The following is a 23,317-nucleotide window of genomic DNA, read 5'->3' as shown; positions in this document are numbered from 1 at the left end:
TTATTGTCATTCTCAAGTGCAAGGCTCTCAAAAGGTTAAGCAATTGTTCTTTTTTACCAAAAGGTTCTTGCCTGCCACTCTGAGGAAATGTGGTGTACAGAGAGTCATCCTGTCACTGTGGAAATGTTTAACACACCAGAGAAACCTTATTCCTTGGTTCCAGAGAACACTAGTTTGCAATTTAATTGGAAGGCTCCATTGAATGTTAACCTCATCAGATTTTGGGTTGAGCTACAGAAGGTAGACTTTTAATGCAAGTCTTTATTTTATGATATAGAATAAATTGGAAAGGGCTTTTTCGTGCATCTAGAACATGCTCATGTATAAATAAACAATATATTTGACAACTTTCATTGATTTATGTTTGGCATGCAGAAGCAGTGAGTTATCCAGACTAATTTCTGGTGGGAAGACTTCTCAGGGAGATTAATTTGCTTTTAAAAGGCTTTATGTAAAAGGGTATAAGTTATAGTGTACTAATTTTATAACATTTTACTTAGTTTAGATGTTAGCATGGTTCTCTGGTTTAAAGTCCCTAGTAACTTGGTGTTTTCCATGAAAAAAAAATGAAAAAGAACTGAAGAAAGAACAAACCAAAACTTTGTTTAGAAATGTTCTTTCATCATTTTAAGGGCTGTGCAGTAACAAGAGAGAAGTAAACCATAAAACCAGCTTATTCTAAAGTAGTTTTGTTGTTGGCTTGCAAACTTTAAATGATTCCTCATCCAAAACTTTTCACGCTTTAACCAATAAGGAAGCACCCACTGAATTTTAAGGCATCAATTAACCTGATTAATTCATTGATAGGGAAAGCCTACATTGACTTTTATGGTGATAAACTTAAAATCGATTATTAATTTTTTATAATTGCTATTTGTTATTTTAACTATTATATATTTGCATGTGCATGTTTGTATATTTCTGGGCCTATGTATGTGTATGCGTTTTTAAAGATTAATTAGAAATGTTTTGTTCAGTGGTAACTCAAAAGCAAATCAGTATAATCATGGCCTCACTACTTCTTAAAATGCAGTTATTCCCCAGGATGTTTAAAAATTATTATGTAAGGTATTTTTGTGATCTTATACTTTATAGATAAAAACTATGAAAACTGTGGAACAACACTGAATATTGAGTTGATAAACTCAAAGACCATAGTTTCATTGGACTTTTTCTGTTGAGCATGTTTCTGATGATTTGTTGTCTATTTAAAAAATTGCCACCTTATAAAAATGCAGTTAAATTGGAGAAATTGGAGGAGTGCCTTTTAAAATGACATCTATTTTAGTAAACTTAATGCAGTTCAGTCTAAAACCAAGAGGAAGGATGTAAAGTTCATTTCCAAGATTATCAAAGAAATGAAATGGGAAAAGACTTCAGAGATAATTGACACCCTAGCCTCTCATTTTATTGACCAGAAATGGAGATCTAGACAGATGCCAGATGTCACCAGGCAGAGAAAAACCCCAGGGCTGACTTCTCCCTACAGCAGTCCTATTAGGGTGCTGTCCGTGGAAGGAATAGGAGTCATTAAGTCATCCATCCCACTCTTTCAAGTTTGGGGAGAAGGACAGCAGACAGAGATCTCCTGGTTGAATCCTCATGACTTTCATGCAGTGCTTTTTGTTTCTAAACTTCCTCTGTTTTCACATTTGCTCAACACAGGTTCCAGGCAGACCATTTAGAAAATCATGAAGCTGCAAATACAAGATAGAGTCATTTGTACATGAGTGGCCATCTACAAATACTAACTATGAGTACAGTAAAAGTCTGTGGTTCTGCAAGGGTTGATGAGTGCTATATAGTCAGAAAGTGCTGTCTCTTTTGAACAACTTGAGCCTATCTCACAATGACAGGACAGCTGGGAATAATACCGTAACTGCATACTGAAACTCTGAGGAGTGGGCAATAAAAGAGAGTATTTGTCTCTTTAATTAGTAATGTTTTAGAAAGGAAACAGGAAGAAAATGATAAACTTTGTCTCTGTCATTTCTGTCAAAATTTCCTTATCTGAAAAATGAGGGAACTAGAGCACAAGATGAAGTTTCTATCTAGATCAGGGGTGTCCAATCTTTTGTCTTCCCTGGGCCATACTGAAAGAACTGTCTTGGGCCACATGTAAAATATACTAACATTAACGATAGCTGATGAGCTAAACAAAATTCCCTAAAAAAAATTCATAATGTTTAAAGAAAGTTTACGAATTTGGGTTGGGCTACATTCAAAGTCGTCCTGGGCCACATGTGGCCCACAAGCTGAAAGTTGGACAAGCTTGATCTAGATCTTAAATTCTATATAATATAAGAAACTCACAACAGTGTATAGAAGAAGAACATATTTAAAATGGGGAGGAAACAAATAATTTTGTTTGGTAATTTTTTTCATGGAAGCCCATTAAAATTGTGTTTTTCTCAGCTGTTCAGGCAAATCCCTAGCAGAACCATAAGTTTTTGAAGTTCCAAACTCTCAGACATCTTAGCTCACACTCCCCCTCATTCCCACCCACATAATTTGAAAATCCCTCTATGGTAGCCTTCACCCCTGCACTTGTTGGCTTCTGACAAATGGAAAGTCCTGACACCCTTGTGATTTACTGGGATATCCTGTGGCACCTCTCCAAGTTGGTGGTCTGCCCAGACATTCATTGCTGTGGTGATGCCAACACTCTACCGTTTTCCAGCGGTAGGTAACCTTGGTCAAACATCTCCTGACATTTCAAGGAGCTCTGATAATTTCTTGATGGTTTGGAATGTTGGGTTACCTAGACTATTCACTATAGGTAATTTCTCCACCAGATAATGAAGGAGACAGAACCAAAAAGAGTTAAGACTTTTTTTTTTTTTTTTTTTGGCCAGGAGTTAATTTCTCTCTCTCTGAGGTTCACAGTAAATATTATGGATTCAATGCACCCGTTTCGTTAAGCTATTAAGCTAAATGTCTCAGCAGGATTGATACATTTATGAGTTTAGTGCAGGCAATGTCCCTGACATCAGCAGTTCTATTTTTTTAAGTTTTCATTCCTTCCATTCCCTTATTCCCCTTTCTTATTGTACATAGTGGTCTACTGACTGAAAATGCTAAAGACAATCATTCCTTACTGAATAGAAAACTAATATAAAGTATCCATTTAATGAAATGATGTGACCTCATGAGTGTTAAGTGAAAAAGAAGATATAAATTAAGTTTATTTATGGAAACTGACCTTTTTATGAAACTCTACAGGGAAAATACACCAAGAACCCCTGACAAATTGCCATATCTTTTTGTCTTTTCCTATTTGTATGTTAAGAAATTATCATTTTCAAATAATGATACTAAGGATCCAAATATACAGATTTTTAGAAAGCAATGTCACAGAGCAAGAAATTTCAGATAGCTGCAATTAGAGGCCCAATATCTAAAGTGGAATGAAAACAAGATTTTCTGTATTTAGCTTCTAGCCTTGCTACTTAGTAGCTTCATAATAGTGGGCAAAATTTTTCTTCTTTTGGCTATGTAGGCTTCCAGTATATAAAAATAAAGAATTCTGTTTACATGTCTGAAGAGGGTGTTAGGAGGAAAAAAAAGTCTTAGTTTGTAAGTCACTGTGGACTTCTTTATCAAAATATGTAATCAAAACATGTAAAAATATTATTGCTATGTAATTAACAAATCCCTGGGATTTGAAATTACCATTGTTTTGATCCATCATTGTCCCACAGCTATGGATTTGCATTCTTAGCCATCCTGATTAAATGTAGGTATCTACCCTTTGGGATAACAAGAAGTCATAGCTCTGAATCTTCCTCGTTGACATATAGTCAGAGGTGTATGTCCCACTTTGAGCTTCTCCCATGAACAGTCATGTAAATCAGTTATATCTTGTCATAAAAAGCAAAACGACTATAGGCAGTGGGGTAATGTTTGGGATCATTCATAAAGAAGTTCTTATTCTTTAATAGAAAAGAATGCTTAAATTTTAATCACTTGCTATAAGCCTATACATTTTTGTGTTTTAAGAATATTTTCTTAGAGAAACAAAAATATTAATCGAGACTTCTTTTTCTAGTGGAAATACAATGAGTTTTACCATGTTAAAACTTCATGCAGCCAAGGTCCTGCTTATGTCTGTAATATCACAAATCTACAACCTTATACTTCATATAATGTCAGAGTAGTGGTGGTTTATAAGACGGGAGAAAATAGCACCTCACTTCCAGAAAGCTTTAAGACAAAAGGTGAGTACTAACATACTCAATACTCAGAAAACTCTGTGTTTCAGTTCTTTTCTTATCACTTATTTCACTAATCCTAGAGATATATGAAATTGTTCTTTAAAAGCAGTACATTATTATTTCTAGAACTTGAATGAAGAAATTGAGAAAATATAGGAGACCTTGCAGGCAGTAATGAAATAATACTGGCTGGGTCTGGCTGGATCCTGAACTGGGCAAAATTACTTCTTCTTTCAGTATCCTTATTTGATGTCTAGCTATGACAATTTTGTGGTGATAACTATATGAAAATAGTGTTACTGAATGTTCAAAAAATATTTATTGGCTACTATATTCGAGATACTAGGATGAAAAATATAAGAAGTTCATTAAAAATTAACTAGTGTTCTGAAAGATATACCTTAACTCTGAGATGAGCTCTATAAGAATGGAAGGAACAAAGATCTAGAACCAAAAATACCATTTGACCTAGAAATTACATTACTAGTTACATATCCAAAGGAATATAAATCATTCTATTACAAAGATACATGCACACGTATGTTCACTGTAGCACTATTCACAATAATGAATCATTTGGAATCAACCCAAATGCCCATCAACATTAGACTGGTTGAAGCAAATGTGGTACATATACACCATGGCATACTATGCAGCCATAAAAAGGAATGAGATAATGTTTTTTTGCAGGGATATGGATGAAGCTGGAAGCTATTAACCTCAGCAAACTAATTCAGGAACAGAAAACCAAACACTGTGTGTTCTCACTTACAAGTGGGAGCTGAACAATGAGAACGCATGGACACAAGGAGGGGAACAACACACACTGGGGCCTGTCAGGGGGAGGGGTGGGGGGAGAGAGAGTATTAGGAAAAATAGCTAATGCATGCTGGGCTTAATACCTAGGTGATGGTTTGCTAGGTGTAGTAAACCACCATGGGACATGTTTACCCATGTAACAAACCTTCACGTCCTGCACATGTACCCCAGAACTAAAAATAAAAAAATTTAAAAAAAAGAATGGAGGGAAAATGCTCCAAAACTTATGATAGTTTTCTTTATTTTCATTTATCACTTATTTTGTTTCAAGTTGAGATATATTGTTAATCTTATCACCAATTCATCAAATCCATCACTAATAAAAACTTCAAATGCTCATTTAAAAATATGTAATCATATCAGAATATTTCTGAATATTTCTTTTTTAAAAATTTCTTCTTAAAAAATAAGATACATGTGCAGAACGTGCAGGGTTGTTACATAGGTATACATGTGCCATGGTGGTTTGCTGCACCTATTGACCTGTCCTCTAAGTTCCCTCCCCTCAGCTCCTATCCCTCAACAGGCCCTGGTGTGTGCTGTTCCCCTCTCTGTATCCATGTGTTCTCAATGTTCAACTCCCACTTATGAGTGAGAACATGTGCTGTTTTGTTCTCTGTTCCTGTGTTAGGTTGCTGAGGATGACTTCCAGCTTCATCCATGTCCCTGCAAAGGACATGATCTCATTCCTTCTTATGGCTGCATAGTATTCCATGGTGTATATGTACCACATTTTCTTTATCTGGTTTGTCATTGATGGATTGGCTTGGTTCCATGTCTTTGTTATTGTAAATAGTGCTGCAGTAAACATACGTGTGCATGTGTCTTTATAGTAGAGTGATTTATATTCCTTTGGGTATGTACTCAATAATGAGATTACTGGGTCAAATGTTATTTCTGGTTCTAGATCCTTGAGGAATCGCCATACTGTCTTCCACAATGGTTGAAATAATTTACTTTCCCACCAACAGTGTAAAAGTATTCCTATTTCTCCACATCCTCATCAGCATCTATTGTTTCCTGACTTTTTAATAGTTGCCATTCTGACTGGCGTGAGATGGTATCTCATTGTAGTTTTGATTTGTACTCCTCTGATGATCAGTGATGTTGAGCTTTTTTCATACGTTTATTGGCTGCATAAATGTCCTTTTTGAGAAGTGTCTGTTCATATCTTTTGTCCACTTTTTGATGGGGTTGTCTGTCTTTTTCTTGTAAATATGTTTAAGTTCCTTGTACATTCTGGATATTAGCCCTTTGTCAGATGGATAGATTGCAAAGTTTTTCTCCCATTCTGTAGGTTGTCTGTTCACTCTGATGATAGTTTCTTTTGCTGTGCAGAAGCTCTTTAGTTTAGTTAGATCCCATTTGTCCATTTTGGCTTTTGTTGCCATTGCTTTTGGTGTTTTAGTCATGAAGTCTTTGCCCATGCCTATGTCCTGAATGGTATTGCCTAGGTTTTCTTCTAGGGTTTTTATGGTTTTGGTTTTTACATTTAAGTGTTTAATCCATCTTGAGTTAAATTTTGTATAAGGTTAAGGAATGGGCCCAGTTTCAGTTTTCTGCATATGGCTAGCCAGTTTTCCCAGCACCATTTACTAAATAGGAGATCCTTTCCTCATTGCTTGTTTTTGTTAGGTTTGTCAAAGATCAGATGGTTGTAGATGTGTGGTGTAATTTCTGAGGTCTCTGTTCTGCTCCATTGGTCTATATATTTGTTTTGGTACCAGTACCATGCTGTGTTACTGTAGCTTTGTAATATAGTTTGAAGTCAGGTAGCATGATGCCTCCAAGTTTGTTCTTTTTGCTTAGGATTGTCTTGGCTACATGGGGTCTTCTTTGATTCTATGTGAAATTTAAAATAACTTTTTCTAATTCTATGAAGAATGTCAACGGTAGTTAGATGAGAATAGCATTGAATCTATAAATTACTCTGGGCAGAATGGCCATTTTCATGATACTCATTATTCCTGTCCATGGGGATGGAATGTTTTTCCATTTATTTGTGTCCTTTCTTATTTCCTTGAGCAATGGTTTGTAGTTTTCCTTGAAGAGGTCCTTCACATCCCTTGTTAGCTGTATTCGTAGGTATTTTATTCTCTTTGTAGCTATTGTGAATGGGAGTTCATTCATGATTTGGCTCTCTGCTTGCCTATTGTTGGTGTAAAGGAATGCTTGTGATTTTTGCACATTGATTTTTTATCTTGAGACTTTGCTGAAGTTGCTTATCAGTTCAAGAAGTTTTTGGGCTGAGATGATGGGGTTTTCTAAATACAAAATCATGTCATCTGCAAACAGAGACAACTTGACTTCCTCTCTTCCTATTTGAATACCCTTTATTTCTTCCTCTTGCCTGATTGCCCTGACCAGAACTTCCAATACTATGTTGAATAGGAGTGGTGAGAGTGGACACCCTTGTCTTGTACTGGTTTTCAAAGGGAATTCTTCCAGGTTTTGCTCATTCAATATGATATTGGCTGTAGGTTTGTCATAAATAGTTCTTATTATTTAGAGATATGTTCCATCAAAACCTAGTTTATTGAGAGTTTTTAACATAAAGGGATGTTGATGTTGAATTTTATCAAAGGCCTTTTCTGCATCTATTCAGATAATCGTGTGATTTTTGTCTTTGGTTCTGTTTATGTGATGGATTACATTTATTGATTTGCATATGTTGAATCAGCCTTGCATCCCAGGGATGAAGCCGACTTGTTCGTGGTGGATATGTTTTTTGATGTGCCACTGGATTCAGTTTGCCAGTATTTTATTGAGGATTTTTACATCAATGTTCATCAGGTATATTGGCCCGAAGTTTGTTGTTGTGTCTCTTCCCAGTTTTGGTATCAGGATGATGCTGGCTTCATAAAATGAGTTAGGAAGGAATTCCTCCTTTTCCATTGTTTGGAACAGTTTCAGAAGGAATGGTACCAGCTCCTCTTTGTATTTCTGGTAGAATTCAGCTGTGAATCCATCTGGTCCTGGGCTTTTTTTGGTTGGTAGGCTATTAATTACTGCCTCCATTCCAGAGCTTGCTACTGGTCTAGTCAGGGATTCAACTTCTTCCTGGTTTAGTCTTGGTGTATGCATCCAGGAATGTATCCATTTCTTCTAGATTTTGTAGTTTATTTGCATAGAAGAGTTTATAGTATTGTCTGGTGGTATTTTGTATTTCTGTGGGGTCAGTGGTGATATCCCCTTTATCATTTTTTTTGTGTCTATTTGATTCTTCTCTGTCTCCTTCTTTATTTGTCTAGCTAGCGGTCTATTTTGTTATTTATTTTATTTTTTTAAAAAAACGGCTCCTGGATGTGTTGATTTTTTTTGGAGGGCTTTTTGTGTCTTTGTCTCCTTCAGTTCTTCTCTGATCTTAGTTATTTCTTGTCTTCTGCCAGCTTTTGGATTAGTTTGCTCTTGCCTCTCTAGCTCTTTTAATTGTGATGTTAGGGTGACGATTTGAGATCTTTCTGGCTTTCTAATGTGGGCATTTAGTGCTATGAATTTTCCTCTTAACACTGCTTTAGTTGTGTCCCAGAGATTCTGGTACATTGTCTCTGTTCTCATTTGTTTCAAAGAACTTATTTATTTCTGCCTTAATTTCATTATTTACCCAGGAGCCATTCAGGAGCAAGTTGTTCAATTTCCAGGAAATTGTGTGGTTTTGAGTGAGTTTCTTAATCCTGGGTTCTAATTTGATTGCTCTGTGGTCTGAGAGACTGTTATGATTTCAGCTCTTTTGCATTTGCTGAGGAGTGTTTTACTTCCAATTATGTGGTAGATTTTAGAATAAGTACCATGTGGCACTCAGAAGAACGTATATTCTGTTGATTTGGGCTAGAAAGTTCTGTAGACATCTACTAGGTCCACTTGATCCAGAGCTAAGTTCAAGTCCTGAATATCCTTGTTAATTTTCTGTCTTGTTGATCTGTCTAATACTGGCAGTGGGGTGTTGAAGTTTCCCACTACTATTGCATGGCAGTCTAAGTCTCTTTGTAGGTCTCTAAGAACTTGCTTTGTGAGTCTGGGTGCTCTTGTATTGGGTGCATATATATTCAGAATAGTTAACTCTTCTTGTTGAATTGTTCCCTTTACCATTATATAATGCCCTTCTTTGTCTATTTTGATCTTTGTTGGTTTAAAGTCTGTTTTGTCAGAGACTAGGATTGCAACCCTCCTTTTTTTTTTTTTTTTTTTTTTTTTTGCTTTCCATATGCTTGGTAAATTTTCCTCAATCCCTTTATTTTGAGCCTGTGTGTGTCTTTGCATGTAAGATGGATCTCCTGAATACAACACACCAATGGGTCTTGACTCCTTATCCAATTTGCCAGTCTGTATCTTTTAATTGGGGCATTTAGCCCCTTTACATTTAAGGTAGGTATTGTTATGTGAGTTTGATCCTGTCACCATGATGCTATTTGGTTATTTTGCATGCTAGTTGATGCAGTTTCTTCATAGTGTCATTGATCTTTATACTTTGGTGTGTTTTTGCAATGGCTGGTACCAGTTTTTCCTTTCCATATTTAGTGCTTATTTCAGGAGCTGTTGCAGGGCAGGCCTGGTGGTAACAAAATCCCTCAGCATTTGCTTGTCTGGAAAGGATTTTATTTCTCCTTCACTTATGAAGCTTAGTTTGGCTGGATATGAAATTCTGGGTTGAAAATTCTTTTCTTTAAGAATGTTGATGTTGGCCCCCAATCTCTTCTGGTTTGTAGGGTTTATGTTGAGAGGTCCACTGTTAGTCTGATGGGCGTCCCTTTGTAGGTAACCTGGCCTTTCTCTCTGGCTGCCCTTAACAGTTTTTACTTGATTTCAACCTTGGAGAATCTGATGATTATGTGTCTTGGGGTTGATCTTCTCGTGGAGTATCTTAATGGTGTTCTCTGTGTTTGCTGAATTTGCATGTTGGCCTGTCTTGCTAGGTTGGGGAAGTTCTCCTGGATAATATCCCGAAGGGTGTTTTCCCACGTGTTTCCATTTTCCCCATCTCCTCCTGGTACTCCAAGCTATCATAGGTTCAGTCTTTTTATGAAGTCTCATATTTCTTGGAGGCTTTATTCATTCCTTTTCATTCTTTTTTCTCTCTTCTTGTCAGCATGTCTTATTTCAATAAGGTAGTCTTCAAACTCTGATATCTTCTCTTCCACTTGGTCGATTCAGCTGTTGACACTTGTGTATGCTTCACGAAGTTCTTGTGCTGTGTTTTTCAGCCCCATCAGGCCGTTTATGTTCCTCTCTAAACTGATTATTCTAGTTAGCAATTCCTCCAACTTTTTATCAAGGTTCTTAGCTTCTTCGCATTGGGTTAGAACATACTCCTTTAGCTCATCATAGTTTTTTCTACCCATCTTGTGAAGCCTACTTCTGTCAGTTCATCCATCTGATCCTCTGCCCAGTTCTGCACCCTTAATGGAGACATTGTGATCATTTAGAGGAGAAGAGGCACTCTGGCCTTTTGGGTTTTCAGCATTTTTTTCATTGGTTCTTTCTCACCTTCGTGAGTTTGTCTAGTTGTGGTCTTTGAGGCTGCTGACCCTTGTATGGGTTTTTTGTGGGGGCCCTTGTTGTTGTTGTTGATGATGATGCTGTTGTTGTCACTTTCTGCTTGTTTGTTTTTCTTTCAATAGTCACTTCCCTCTTCTGTAGGGCTGCTGCAGTTTGCTGGGGTTCACTTTAGGCCTTATTCATCTGATTTGCTCCCACGCCTGGATATGTAACTCAAGGAGGCTGGAGAGCAGCAAAAATGGGTGTCTGCTCCTTCTTCTGGGACCTCTGACTTCAAGGGGCACCAACCTGATGCCAGTAGGATCGCTCCTGTATAGGGTGTCTTGACAATCCCTGTTGGAGGGTCTCACCCAGTTGGGTGGCACCAGGAGGAGGACCCATTTAACGAAGCACTTTGTCCCCTGGTGGAGAGGGTGTGTTTTGCTGTGGGAAAGCCCACTTGTCTGGGCTTCCCAGATTCCTCAGAACTACCAGGAGGAGAGGCTAAGTCTGTTGGTCCGCAGAGACTGCAGCCACCACTCCCCCTAGGGGCTCAGGCCCAGGGAGATCTGAATTCTGTCCCTGAGCCTCTGGCTGCAGTTACTGGAGATTCTGCAGGGAAGCCCCACCCACTGAGGAAGGATGGGTGAAGGTTAGACATGAAGAGGCACTCTGGCCGCTGACTACCACAGCTGGTGTGTTGGGTTGTGGCGACAAGTCTTGGGACCAAGCTGTCCAGCCTTGCTGGCTCCCGCAGGGGAAAAGTACAGCCTGGAGCTATAGAAATGGATGCTGCATTTCCCCCCGCCGCCCAGGGAGATTAGCGTGTTAGGCAATTGGGAGTCCCAGTGCTGGCTGCTGCCCCTCCCTCAAGGAGCTCAAAGGGCTTAGACAGCAGGCAGCAGAAGGCTGTGCTGGTCACTCCTCCCCCAGGGAGTTCAGTAAGCTTAAGCAGATTCCAGCTGAGAGGCCATAAGAATCTGCACATTCTAGGGTTGGGATGCTAGGCCTTGGTGGCATGGGATCGAGAGTGGGATCTTCCAATCCATGAGTTGCACAGTTCTTTGGAAAAGCAATTTCCCTGGCTGGGTAGCCTGCTCGCTCGCCGCTCCCCTTGGCTGGAGGGGAGGGGGTTCCCCTTCCCCGTGTGGTTCTCAGGTGGGCTCACTGCTCTTGCTTCTCTCTGTGGGTCACGCCAGCCTTCTAGCCAATTTTGATGAGCGAATCTAGATACCTTGCCGATGAAGGATTCACACACTTATTATGGTTTTTTTCAATAGGAACCTCTGAACGCAGTTGCTTCTAGTCGGCCATCTTGGCCCCTCCTCTGAATATTTCTTTAATGTTATTTGTCTTTCCTCTTAGTATATTCTGTAGAAAGATTTCAGTGCAGAAGATTAATACTTCAAACATATCAATCAATATTTTCTTTTTTTCCCCAAAGCTGGAGTCCCAAATAAACCAGGCATTCCCAAATTACTAGAAGGGAGTAAAAATTCAATACAGTGGGAGAAAGCTGAAGATAATGGATGTAGAATTACATACTATATCCTTGAGATAAGGTATGTGTGTTTGCAAAGTACTTGTAAATGACAAAGAACTAAGAAGATAATTATAAAGTAATCAAAAGTAACACTATTTATGCAAATGTATTTATATATAAACAAAGATCTTTAGTTAAAGGACTCACATGCATCATTACGTTCTTTGCTCAATTCCTAGACGTTGGTCTTGGCATGCTAATTATAAACAGATCACGTCATTCTCAGAAATCTCTAACTGCTCATTGACACTTTATGGAAATTGTTTGATCATAGGCTCATGCAACCAGTATTAACTTAATATCAGTTTTGTTTAAAAAGCTTAGCTGATGTTTAATGTTAAATGATGATGGCATGTAAATTCCTGATGATAATTTGCTTTAGCAAGGTGAATACTCTCTAGTGAGAATTGGTGATGAAGTAGATATTTCTCATACTGTAAAATTAGGTCAGGTTCTGAAATGGTCTGAAGTGTAGAGGTCACACAGGATTCTGTATTCATTGGGAAGATTACAGTTTGCAGTGTGTTCCCAGGGACTGAAAACACACCATCGATGAAAACCAGCCACTGATGAACAGCCTCAGATCTGGCCAGTACGGGGAGCACGTGAACCATAACTGGCTTAGAAGGACTGATTTCATGCCAACTTGAGGGGAGAATTCCAAATTCCAAAGACACTCCTCTCACAGGACTATGAAACCATCTTTTAAGAAGTTCCAAGGACAAAAGTCACTTCCATAATTATAGTCCTGGCAACTTGATCTTTAGATCTATTTTTGCTTCATCTGGCTCTGGCATTCCCATAACCTTAAAAAATGTTCCTGTTCATACTAGAGAATTCCCTTGGCCCTTATTTCTAATTGAAACCTCCTTGAAGTTTCTGTTGCTGCTTTTCATGCAGAGTGAAATACATTCTAACCTGCAGAACTGTCTTGGTGGTTTGTGACTGTAATGATGTTCAGCAATCAGGTCACACATCAGGTTTTTGCTAGGACCTCTTTTGTGTGTTACCCTGAGTAACACCTTAAGTGCTACTAAAATGACTCCATCTAAATACTTTGCATACTCCTTGCTCCAGGTCTCCACTGTCAGGACATGGACTACAAGATGACTGAATGATTGTCGTAACTTCAGTGTCTCAAAATAAGTCCTTCAGTCAGGACACTCTAGTTAGACTCTGTGTACTCACTGATGGGGTAGTGGAAGTGCAAAGTGCATGAACTTGGGAGTTGAACAAGCCTTATTAGTTTCCGAGGGTTGCCACAATAAAGGACCACCAACTGGGTGGCTTGAAACAGTAGACATTTATTCTTACGGCTCTAGAGGTTAGAAGTCTGAAACCAACGTATCAGCGGGACTGCTTGTTCTGATGGTTCTAGGGCAGAATCCGTCTTTGCCTCTTAGCTTGTGGCGTTTACTGGCAGTCCTTGGTATTCCTTGGCTCGTAGATGCATCACTGTCATCATCACCTCCTGCATCACAAGGTGTTCTCTGTGTCCAAATTTCCCTCTTCTTATGCAAGTGCCAGTCATTGGATTAGGGTCCACCCTAAACTACTATGACCTCATCTTAACTTGATTACATTTGTCAAGATCTTATTTCTAAACAAGGTCACATTAAAATATTCTGAGTGGGTATGCATTTTGGGAGGACATGACTCAATCCAGTACACAAACCATGTTTAAATGCTTGTTCTTTTCCTTTTTTGAACTTAAGTTTCCTCATCTGTAAAATGGAGATGATAATATCTATCTCATCTCTTTAAGCTGTTGTGGACTCAGTGAATTAAAACAACGTTATGTAAAGCCCCAGTACAGCATGTTGTAAATAGAAGGTGCTCAACCAACATCAGAATTCTTCTTTCTTTTCTCAATGGCCATTGTGTAGAGCCACTTCACAAATTCTCAAGGGCCTCTTTCTTTTGGATCACAGTTGTTTGGTTAAACAGTGAAATGGCCAATGCTAAAGGTGAGACTTCACAAAATGTGTAAAAACACTCTGTCCTAATGCTTTGCTCAGGATGGTCCTTAAAGGGACCCTCAGCTCCCGGGAACAGCTGTGACCAACTCTGCTGCCCTGCTGCTCCCGATGTTCTTACCCTTTCCCTGCCTCTTATGAGGGCCAGCCTTCACTCTCTGTTGGTCTTCAGAAGGATGAGTCAATTAGCAGGAATAGAACCAGATTCTCCCACATATCCCTAAGCTTACTGTGGATTGGCACCAAGTCCTAAAACTATTGCGGTCTGAAAAGTTTCAGACCTGAAATATTCTTCATTGTTAGAGAAGACATAAATGGAAGACCTTGAGCTTGCCTTTGATGATTCTGTAAAAAGTCATTCCAGTTATGTCTTTTGAGCCCGGCCCTTGTGCTCTTTCCATGTTTCAAATGAAGAACAATTGGATTGACTTTGAGGTGGAATGTAGGTCAATACAAAAGGAAGCAACGAGCCTCAGAATCTCAGATATAATGATAACTTTGGTAGCTGAACTGTCACACTTTCCTTATCAATTTTGTATTCTGTATTTTATTGAAATATGGCGTAAGTAAACTACAAATAATGTAAAAGACTGAAAATTGAGAAAATGGAAACTTCCCAGTTAAAAATCATGGAATAATTGTCTTATAGGTTTGGAATTCTGGAGAAAGTTTACCCATGCTATTAGTATAGGAAAAAGGTACTCAGCTGTCTCTTCACCACTGATTACTCACAGTTTTCTTGGTGGGCTGAGTTAAGTGGCTCCATGCCTCACTAGGATCACTATAAAACCATGCTGTTAGCATCTGCATTGCCAGATTATGGGAGAGGAATGAGGTCAAGGGTAAATTGTGCCAAAGGACACTCTCTGGCGTTCAGTCACTAAGAAGATCTATGAACAACTAGAAATAACAGGTATATTGTCATGTATATTTTCTGTATTTATTATTTTTTGCAGAAAGAGCACTTCAAATAATTTACAGAACCAGAATTTAAGGTGGAAGATGACATTTAATGGATCCTGCAGTAGTGTTTGCACATGGAAGTCCAAAAACCTGAAAGGAATATTTCAGTTCAGAGTAGTAGCTGCAAATAATCTAGGGTTTGGTGAATATAGTGGAATCAGTGAGAATATTATATTAGTTGGAGGTAAGTTACCATGTCTGTCTACACACTAGCTTATTACCTAAAGGTTCAGTAATAAATATCAGTACATTCTTAACATTAGCAATAGATAATGGTGACTATATATATATATCTTATTATCCAAACTATTGAACTATTCCATTCATGTGATGTGATCTTTCTAAAACATCATTATCATCATGTCATTTTTCTCCCCAATAATAATCAGCCACCCCCTTAATTCCTACCACATCAATTCCATGCTCCTAATTAGGCTTCCAAGGCTGTTCACAATCTGTTCTATCCAGCCTTATAATTCTGTTCACATTATACCAGCCTTATGACCACTCCTACATTATACATAACAGGCCTAAGACCTTTGTTTCTTCCCCAATATCTACCTCTTCCACTGTGTATTTTATTTTAGTTTATGATATATTGTCTTTCTAATCACATAGGCAGGAAATCTCAGTGCCATATGTGATTTTTCCCTCTACTCAGTAATCAGGTCCTGTTGATTTTACCATCTTGATTTTTCTCTGATGAGTTCTCATCTTCCTCTTTCCACCTTGGCTTTCCTAATTTAAGGTATCATTTCTTGCCTGTGCCCTTGGCTTACACATACTGCTGACAGTTAATTTAGTTGAAGCACAGGCTGGATTACTTAACCCCTCTCTGAAATACCCACAATGGCTCTCCATTTACTGCTTTCAGAATCAGCTACAAACTTCTTTGTGGCATGTGAGGTCTTCTGTAATTTATCCTCCAATTGTGGTTTATCTTTTCCAATATTTATGTCTGTACTGTAGCCATATCAGACCAGTAAAAAGTTTTTATGTCACTTGGTCTTTGGCCCTGTGTTTGCCTCAGCCTAGAATACAGGTCCCCACCACCTACCCTGTGCCCCTTAGCTGTGATTTCCTATTATTTATTTTCTGCCAATTGAAATTCTTCTCATCCTTCAAGACTTAAATGAACTCATCATAATGCTTACCTGATGCTCCTTAGTCAAATGAATTATTGCATTTTATACACTCACATGCTATATAAAACTTACATTATTATTTATATTATAGTTAGTTATCTAGTTAGTTGTGTACAAAAGTTTGCTACCCAGCTCAGCAAACTTTTTCTGAAAAGAACCAAATAGTAAATATGTTAGACTTTGCAGGCTACATGTGATCTCTGTAGCATGTTCTTCTTTTCTTCTTTTTCTCTTCTTCTCTTTTTCCTTCTCCTTCTTTTTAAAAATAACACTTTACAAATGTAAAACTTATTCATAGCTAATAGGGGGTACAAAATCAGGCTATAGCCAGATTTGGTCCTCATGCCATAGTTTGCCAGACTCTGGCCTACGTGTTTGTTTCCTCTACACAACTGAAACTACCTAAGAGAAATTACCATGTTTATTCCTCAGTTTAATATCCATGAAATTAAATATGTATGAAGATATTATACAAAATAATAATGCCAACTATTTAGTATCCAAAGACTGAGATTTCTTGGTCCTAAATTTATTAAAAAGATATATATATGGTTTCCTAAGTCATTTTAAAATAGAAGATTGAGTGGGTATATTCCAGTGGTTTGTTGCTTTCTGCAAAAAAAAGCAAAAACACCTTGATTTTGATTTCATATGGCATAAACACTTTCTGTATGGATGCTTTCAAGCTACCAACGGTCTAACAACTGGCTTGCAAAAATCCAGTAGTAGCTAGCTCTGCTATATTACTCTGTGTGCTTAGGTAGAGCTGGGGCAACTTAGCTTTTATCTATGAATTAATTTCTTTTTCTGGTTTATATTATTAGATGATTTTTGGATACCAGAAACAAGTTTCATACTTACTATTATAGTTGGAATATTTCTGGTTGTTACAATCCCACTGACCTTTGGTAAGTATAATAGAATTTTAAAAATAGGCAACAAACTGTTTACTTAATCATACCTGATTGATTTATCTCTTAGTTGATCTAATCTCCCACATGAAATATTGCCTGATTAAGTTAATAAAGTTTACATTGTTACCTTTGGCTATACATTTATAACCACTAACTTCTGTGAATTGTTTTCTGATCTAGGCATAACTATTTTATGGAAAATATACATGTACATTTCATGTTATACTTTAGATAAAACTACTTGCAAGGGCACCAACTTTTAGGTTTCTTTAAAACAGTATTTATTTCTGATTGGCTGCATACAAATGTTTTGTGGCTTATGGTTTAAAATAAATAAAAGAAAAATAACCCTGGGTACAGAAAAAAGTATAGAATTAATGGGAGGCCAGTGACAATCTTTGATTGGGATAGTTTTGGTTTCTAAGCAGACAGGCTGGTTTGGAATGAGTAGGGCCTCTTTTGCAGAAGATCCATTTCTGGCTTGTGGGATCGACTCTTGCTTTCAGACATCTGATCTGCTTATTTCAAATCCCTGCTCATTTATAAATGACCAGGAAAGCAGAAAAATTAGGTTAGGTAGATAGAAAGCTATTTTTTTTCTAAGAAGATTTACTTTAAGGATGATAAAATGCAGTAAAAACCTCAAAAGGAATGGTCAAGTACTGATTGGACTTTTAGAGTTATCACAGTGATCATACATTCTTGTTTATTTCTGTTTCAGCACAAATAATAATAGCACTTTCTTTCATTCCCCAAACTGTCCGAGTTTGCTTATAAGATATATGGACCCCTATCTGTTGCTAATATTGAGAGTCCCCAACACACTGAATCATTAAAAGAAGGGCATGATTCTTACCAGAAAAGAACACTCAAACACATATTAAGAAAGTTGTGGCTTGTTTTGTTCACAAGTAGGGGTAAGTTACAAGGGAAAGTTGATGGAAAAGTCACAAACATAAAGTTGAACTCTCAGGATAAAGAAAGCCAACACTTTACTGTGTTCTAAGTCTTTATTCTTTCTGCAAAGTGATTGGAGTCACAATCTTTATGAGAGCACTTTGAAGCTCGATTTGAGGTTTTTTTTTCAAAGATTCCACCCAGACAATATGTGAAACTCCTTCAGCAAACTTGGAAAGCTAAAAATTTCAGCCGACCCTGCCAGGATTTTAACCTGTGGTTCCAGAGAGTCTAAGTATTGCACAGCTGATGTTTGTGCCACTAAGCCAGCCCCTTCAGACTTACGCATATGACTGCAGTATATTTGGCAGTTGGCATATAGGCTTGACTGCTTGTCTGCTTTCCTACTGGGAAGGAGAATTACATGAAGAATCCTTCAGCTGACCTTTGCTTGCTTTCTTGTACATCACCATTGTTTAAACCCATAACTCTAGTGGATGAACATGAGATAATTTCAGACAACCTATTGTGCTTCCAAGACATCCTATGGATATCTGACTTTCTCAGGACTTAAAGGTCTTTATTCTGTTTGAAATTCACGAATTTTTGAGTCTAGCTAAGCTAATTCGGTTCTTTGCTTTTAGCAGCAGTGCATGTGGTTTTACTAGTAAGAGCGTGTGTGTGCATGAGAAAAGATTGAGTAATGAAAATAACAAAACAGTCACAATTATTTTAAAATTTGTATTGTGCTGAGGGCACTCATCAGTTATAAACATAAAATTAGACAATTTTTAAAATGAGTGTTGACAGCCTTTGCTTCTGAGCAGTCATATCTAATGCATAACATTAGCCTTCTGCTGGGAGTAGAGGAAAATGTAAACCTGTAAAATACAACTGCTGACCTCAGGAGCTTGCCATTTAATGAGGGAGGTAAGACATGCCTGTGTGAGAAGACAAATAGCAAGATATGTGTTAAATAATAACAAAAGACAAAAATAGATGAAATAAGTAAGACAGTGCATAGGATAAGCACTCACAGAGAGGCGCAATTAGTCTTTCAAGTTCAGATATGAAAGATTAGTAGAGGTTGCTGAGGTTTCAGAAGGCATCATTGAGGATGTGGGCTTACATTGGGCCTTTAAAAGTGAAGCGAGGTGGTGAGAACATTTCAAGTTGGAAAAATTAATTTAGCAAAAGGTACTTGTGACCTTTCACTGTGTAGCCCTTCAAATTGAATTTCATGTGAATAAAACTCTAACTTCTTGAACATAGAAGCTACTGTGAAATTAAGTTCAGATTTTAATGATCATCTCTCAAAGCATGTTTGCTGTTTTCAACTTCTGAGCCAATAGTCCAGTACAGATGACAATCCTATTGACATAATTGTATTTTAATATTAAAAAAATTTTATTATTATAAAACTAATACTGCTTATTATATAAGGAAGACAGTACAAATTACTCATGATTCTACAACTAGGGCAGACCACTGCTAACATTTGGTAAGCTTCGTTCCAATACTTTTTCTACATATTCGAGTATGTGTATATGAACAACAATGATGAACACTCTTGTATTCTGCAAAAAAAAAAAAAAATTGCCATTATACTGAAAGCATTTTCTTTTCTACTGAGGAGTATAACCTGGATGTGACTGAACTCAAAAATGAATTTGTTTCACTAATATTTATGTTTGTTTTGGTTTATTTTGACTCGTTTATGGGTGATTTTGACAAATAAGTTTTAATATTAAGATACTTTAATTTGTTTATAACAACAGTAAGAAATACATTAAATTTTAAGAAGTGAGATTAAAAATGGTGTAGTATGATTTGTGTACTTATATATGGCTTTTTACCTGGATTTAATTAGTTTTTTATAAGATATTTTAAAATCAAATTATGAAAACTTCTATAACTATTCTACTGATAGTGTTCTTGCACAAAAACACTTCAAATGCACTGTTAACATTTCCTAAAGGAAAAAAGAAGCAATATTTTATTTTGTAAATTATGTCATTTTTTCCTTTATAGTCTGGCATAGAAGATTAAAGAATCAAAAAAGTGCCAAGGAAGGGGTGACAGTGCTTATAAACGAAGACAAAGAGTTGGCTGAGCTGCGAGGTCTGGCAGCCGGAGTAGGCCTGGCTAATGCCTGCTATGCAATACAGTACGTAGCTTTGGCCATCATTATGGAGCACCTAGGCAAAGGGTGGGCAACAGTAACGAGAGTGCCTATGAATTCCGCATTGCCCAGGACAGTCATGGTTTATACCAGTTTTTCTGGCATAATTATTAACAACTTCCTCTTCCACTCTCAAATGTGACCTGGGATGGATGGCAAATTATGTGGTTTTAAGAAAAATACAGAAAAATCCCTTAGTTTCCAGTATTTTGTCATGTAGCTCAAAAACAAATGAAAGAAGGAGAAAAATATTACATTGAAGAGAATAGATGGTAACATGGTTGGTTGACCTGGAGGCAGTGTTTGAGAGGAGAGGAGTTTTGAGAGCCTTGTGTACGTGGTCAGCCTTAAGTCAATCTTACTCCATTTCAGAAGTTGTATGATGATTGCCCACAAAACCTTCTTAAGATAGATGAGTTTTGAACTTTTGTTGTCATCATAATTAAGGAAAATATTCAAGTGTCTTATGCAAAGGTTCCTTATATGAGGATCTATGCAAAAAGGAATTAAATGATCATAGGCCTTGCTTTCAGAAATTTATAATGCAAGGTGTAAAAACAAAGGATTTGAAGTAGACACAAAGGTGATCTAAATCAGCTGTTTAGAGGTGACTTTCCTTTGAGCAAATACTCAGCATATCTGCTACTCAAGATTCTCTATTAAAAATTGAAAGCATTTTTAACATAGCAGCATTTTCCCCCCTTGTAGTATTCCAAGTGAGAAACTTGGCTTCTTAAAGTTAACCTTATGGTGATGGGGTTGATTTTTTTGATCATAGTAAATTTTGTTTTACGTAAGATGTCACATGTGTGAAATAGCTAACGAAAAGCTTATAAACCCAGATGCATTTATTACTAATTTGCAGTAGCTTTTTATACAAATTGGCAATCTGAAGAAGTTAATACCTACTAACTTTGACCCAACAAGCTACAATAAAAGTGTTGAGGCAATGCATACACATATATATTTTTATCAAAATTAAGGTGCCTAGAAGTGGACCATCATGCTCTGTCTGGGTCAAAGGTTGTAGAATAGTAAAGTAAAGTAATTAGGAACCCAAAGTTCCACATCACCATGTCACATAAAACACACAATACTGCAAAGCCATGAGATATTTCTTTCTCTCTCAAACACAAATACCAATACCAACACAAACTTGTACACCCTATATATGTGGAGGGTGGGGAGACAAAAATGTTGCTATTTTACAGTACTCTTCCAACCCAAGAGGAGATTGAAAATCTTCCTGCCTTCCCTCGGGAAAAACTGACTCTGCGTCTCTTGCTGGGAAGTGGAGCCTTTGGAGAAGTGTATGAAGGAACAGCAGTGGACATCTTAGGAGCTGGAAGTGGAGAAATCAAAGTAGCAGTGAAGGTAATGTCAATCTTCGAACTCCTTGACACATTATATCACCATATCTACAAAGACTGACCTGGATATAATTATAATAAAAGTTGAGTGCTCTTTGTTGAAAAGAGGACTGGTTGAATGTCGAAGCCTATCCGTAGCTACAGAAATCACATTTAAAAAAATCATTTCCTACATAGGAACATTGTTTGTAATCAACAATCTCCAGGGTTTGCATTACCTCTAAGGCTACTAATTAGCTAAGACCTGTCAGGCAATCATTTTTCTTCAAACATGCCATGAGAGAACTGGAGTTGTGAAACACATTCTTAAGGTACTAGACCAAGGGTCAGCAAACTTTTTCTTACCTGGGCAGATAGTAAGTATTTTAGGCTTGCTGGCCATACAGACTCTGCCATTGTATTGTCATAGACAATATGTAAATAAATGAGTGTGGCTGTGTACCAATAAACTTTACTTATGAACACTGAAATTTGAATTTTATATTATTTTCATATGTCATGAAATAGTAGTATTCTTTTGACTTTTTCAACCATTTAGAAATGGAAAAGCCATTTTCAGATCATAGGCTATACAAAAAGAGGTGACAGGCTGGATTTGGCCCACAGGCTGTAGTTTGTCAGTCTCTGACTACATGATTATTTATCATAGTATACTTAATGTATTTTTAAGGAAGCACTTGATATACTCATATTTTTGCGAAAACTTTCTTTTGATAAAGGGAGGATGAATCTTTTATGTAATTGAGCAATATCCTGATCTCTGCTTATTAGAGATTTATTGCTTTGAGAGTGAGCTATACAACTAGAAAAGTTGGCAAAATTCTCTCTGCTTCTAAATGATGTCATTTAAAAGTTCTTTAATTTACTCCCACCTTGACTGTTTTAAACAAATGTTTATTTCTCTCATGTAACAAGATGACTGCTGGCTTTGGTTCAGGATAGTGTGTCAGGTCAGAGCCAGTATCTCTGAAATTTTCTTGGCTGTTGTTCATGCTTGCTGCCTCATTGTTCCAAGATGGCTGACAAAGAAGCGAGCATCACATCTTCATTTGGGCCAGGGAGAGGAGGAAAGATGGTGTGAGATGTACATGTTCAGGAAGGCAAAGTCTTCTTCAAAGCTCCCTTCCCGCCTCAGCAGTTTTTCTCTTATATGCCATTGACCATCACCGAGTTATATGACCACCCCAATTTCCAAGGGAGGCTGGAGAATTTCAGAATACAATTTTCATGATTAGCTTTGATCAATTGCTTGGGACTGGGAATCTGGCCTCCAAGAAATAAATCGAAAGCAAGGAGATGGAGAAAACATATTGAAAAGAAAATTTTGAAAATTAAGAAATTGGCCTAAACAACAAAACTTGGTCTCTTAAAATTTCTACCTTTTGGAGGAATATTGTGTAAACATTACTAGACCTTTATTTTGCATATTCTTCTACTAGCAATAACAGGAGGTAACATTTGAAGGGTTTGTAGAATACATGCACATGTTTTATCTACGATCTGTTTCCAGCTTTCAGGGTAGATATTACAGAACAAACAGAACAATCTCCATTAACCCACTGAGCTCACAGAAATGTCTGCTATACTGATTCCTGACTTGTTTTTATGTTGTATAGACTTTGAAGAAGGGTTCCACAGACCAGGAGAAGATTGAATTCCTGAAGGAGGCACATCTGATGAGGTAGCTCTGAAATAATTTTCTCCTGGTATGGGTAAGAAGTTTTAAGTCCGCTTGACTTATTTTTAACACCCAAAATGACATGACATAACGGATCATGACTAAAACAACATGGTTGAAACGTTTAAATGGAACTACGTC

The 23,317-nt window shown here is 37.4% G+C and overlaps 1 protein-coding gene across 3 annotated transcripts in view; it reads left to right on the top strand.

The window, feature by feature from the left end:
- ROS1 (ROS proto-oncogene 1, receptor tyrosine kinase) overlaps positions 1 to 23,317 on the top strand; it is a 138,744-nt gene that overhangs the window by 84,704 nt on the left and 30,723 nt on the right. For all 3 annotated transcript variants that reach the window (XM_063605435.1, XM_034962754.3, XM_034962753.3), the window contains 8 exons: positions 64 to 240; positions 4,049 to 4,217; positions 11,953 to 12,070; positions 14,984 to 15,174; positions 16,960 to 17,043; positions 19,978 to 20,113; positions 21,340 to 21,502; positions 23,115 to 23,179. In XM_063605435.1, the coding sequence (XP_063461505.1) occupies positions 64 to 240; positions 4,049 to 4,217; positions 11,953 to 12,070; positions 14,984 to 15,174; positions 16,960 to 17,043; positions 19,978 to 20,113; positions 21,340 to 21,502; positions 23,115 to 23,179 (1,103 nt within the window). The remainder of the gene's footprint in view (positions 1 to 63; positions 241 to 4,048; positions 4,218 to 11,952; positions 12,071 to 14,983; positions 15,175 to 16,959; positions 17,044 to 19,977; positions 20,114 to 21,339; positions 21,503 to 23,114; positions 23,180 to 23,317) is intronic.

The sequence above is a fragment of the Pan paniscus genome, chromosome 5 (assembly GCF_029289425.2).
Source record: "Pan paniscus chromosome 5, NHGRI_mPanPan1-v2.0_pri, whole genome shotgun sequence".
Taxonomy (NCBI): domain Eukaryota; kingdom Metazoa; phylum Chordata; class Mammalia; order Primates; family Hominidae; genus Pan; species Pan paniscus.
The sequence above is the reverse complement of the archived record's forward strand: the minus strand, read 5'-3'. Positions and strand labels throughout refer to the sequence as shown.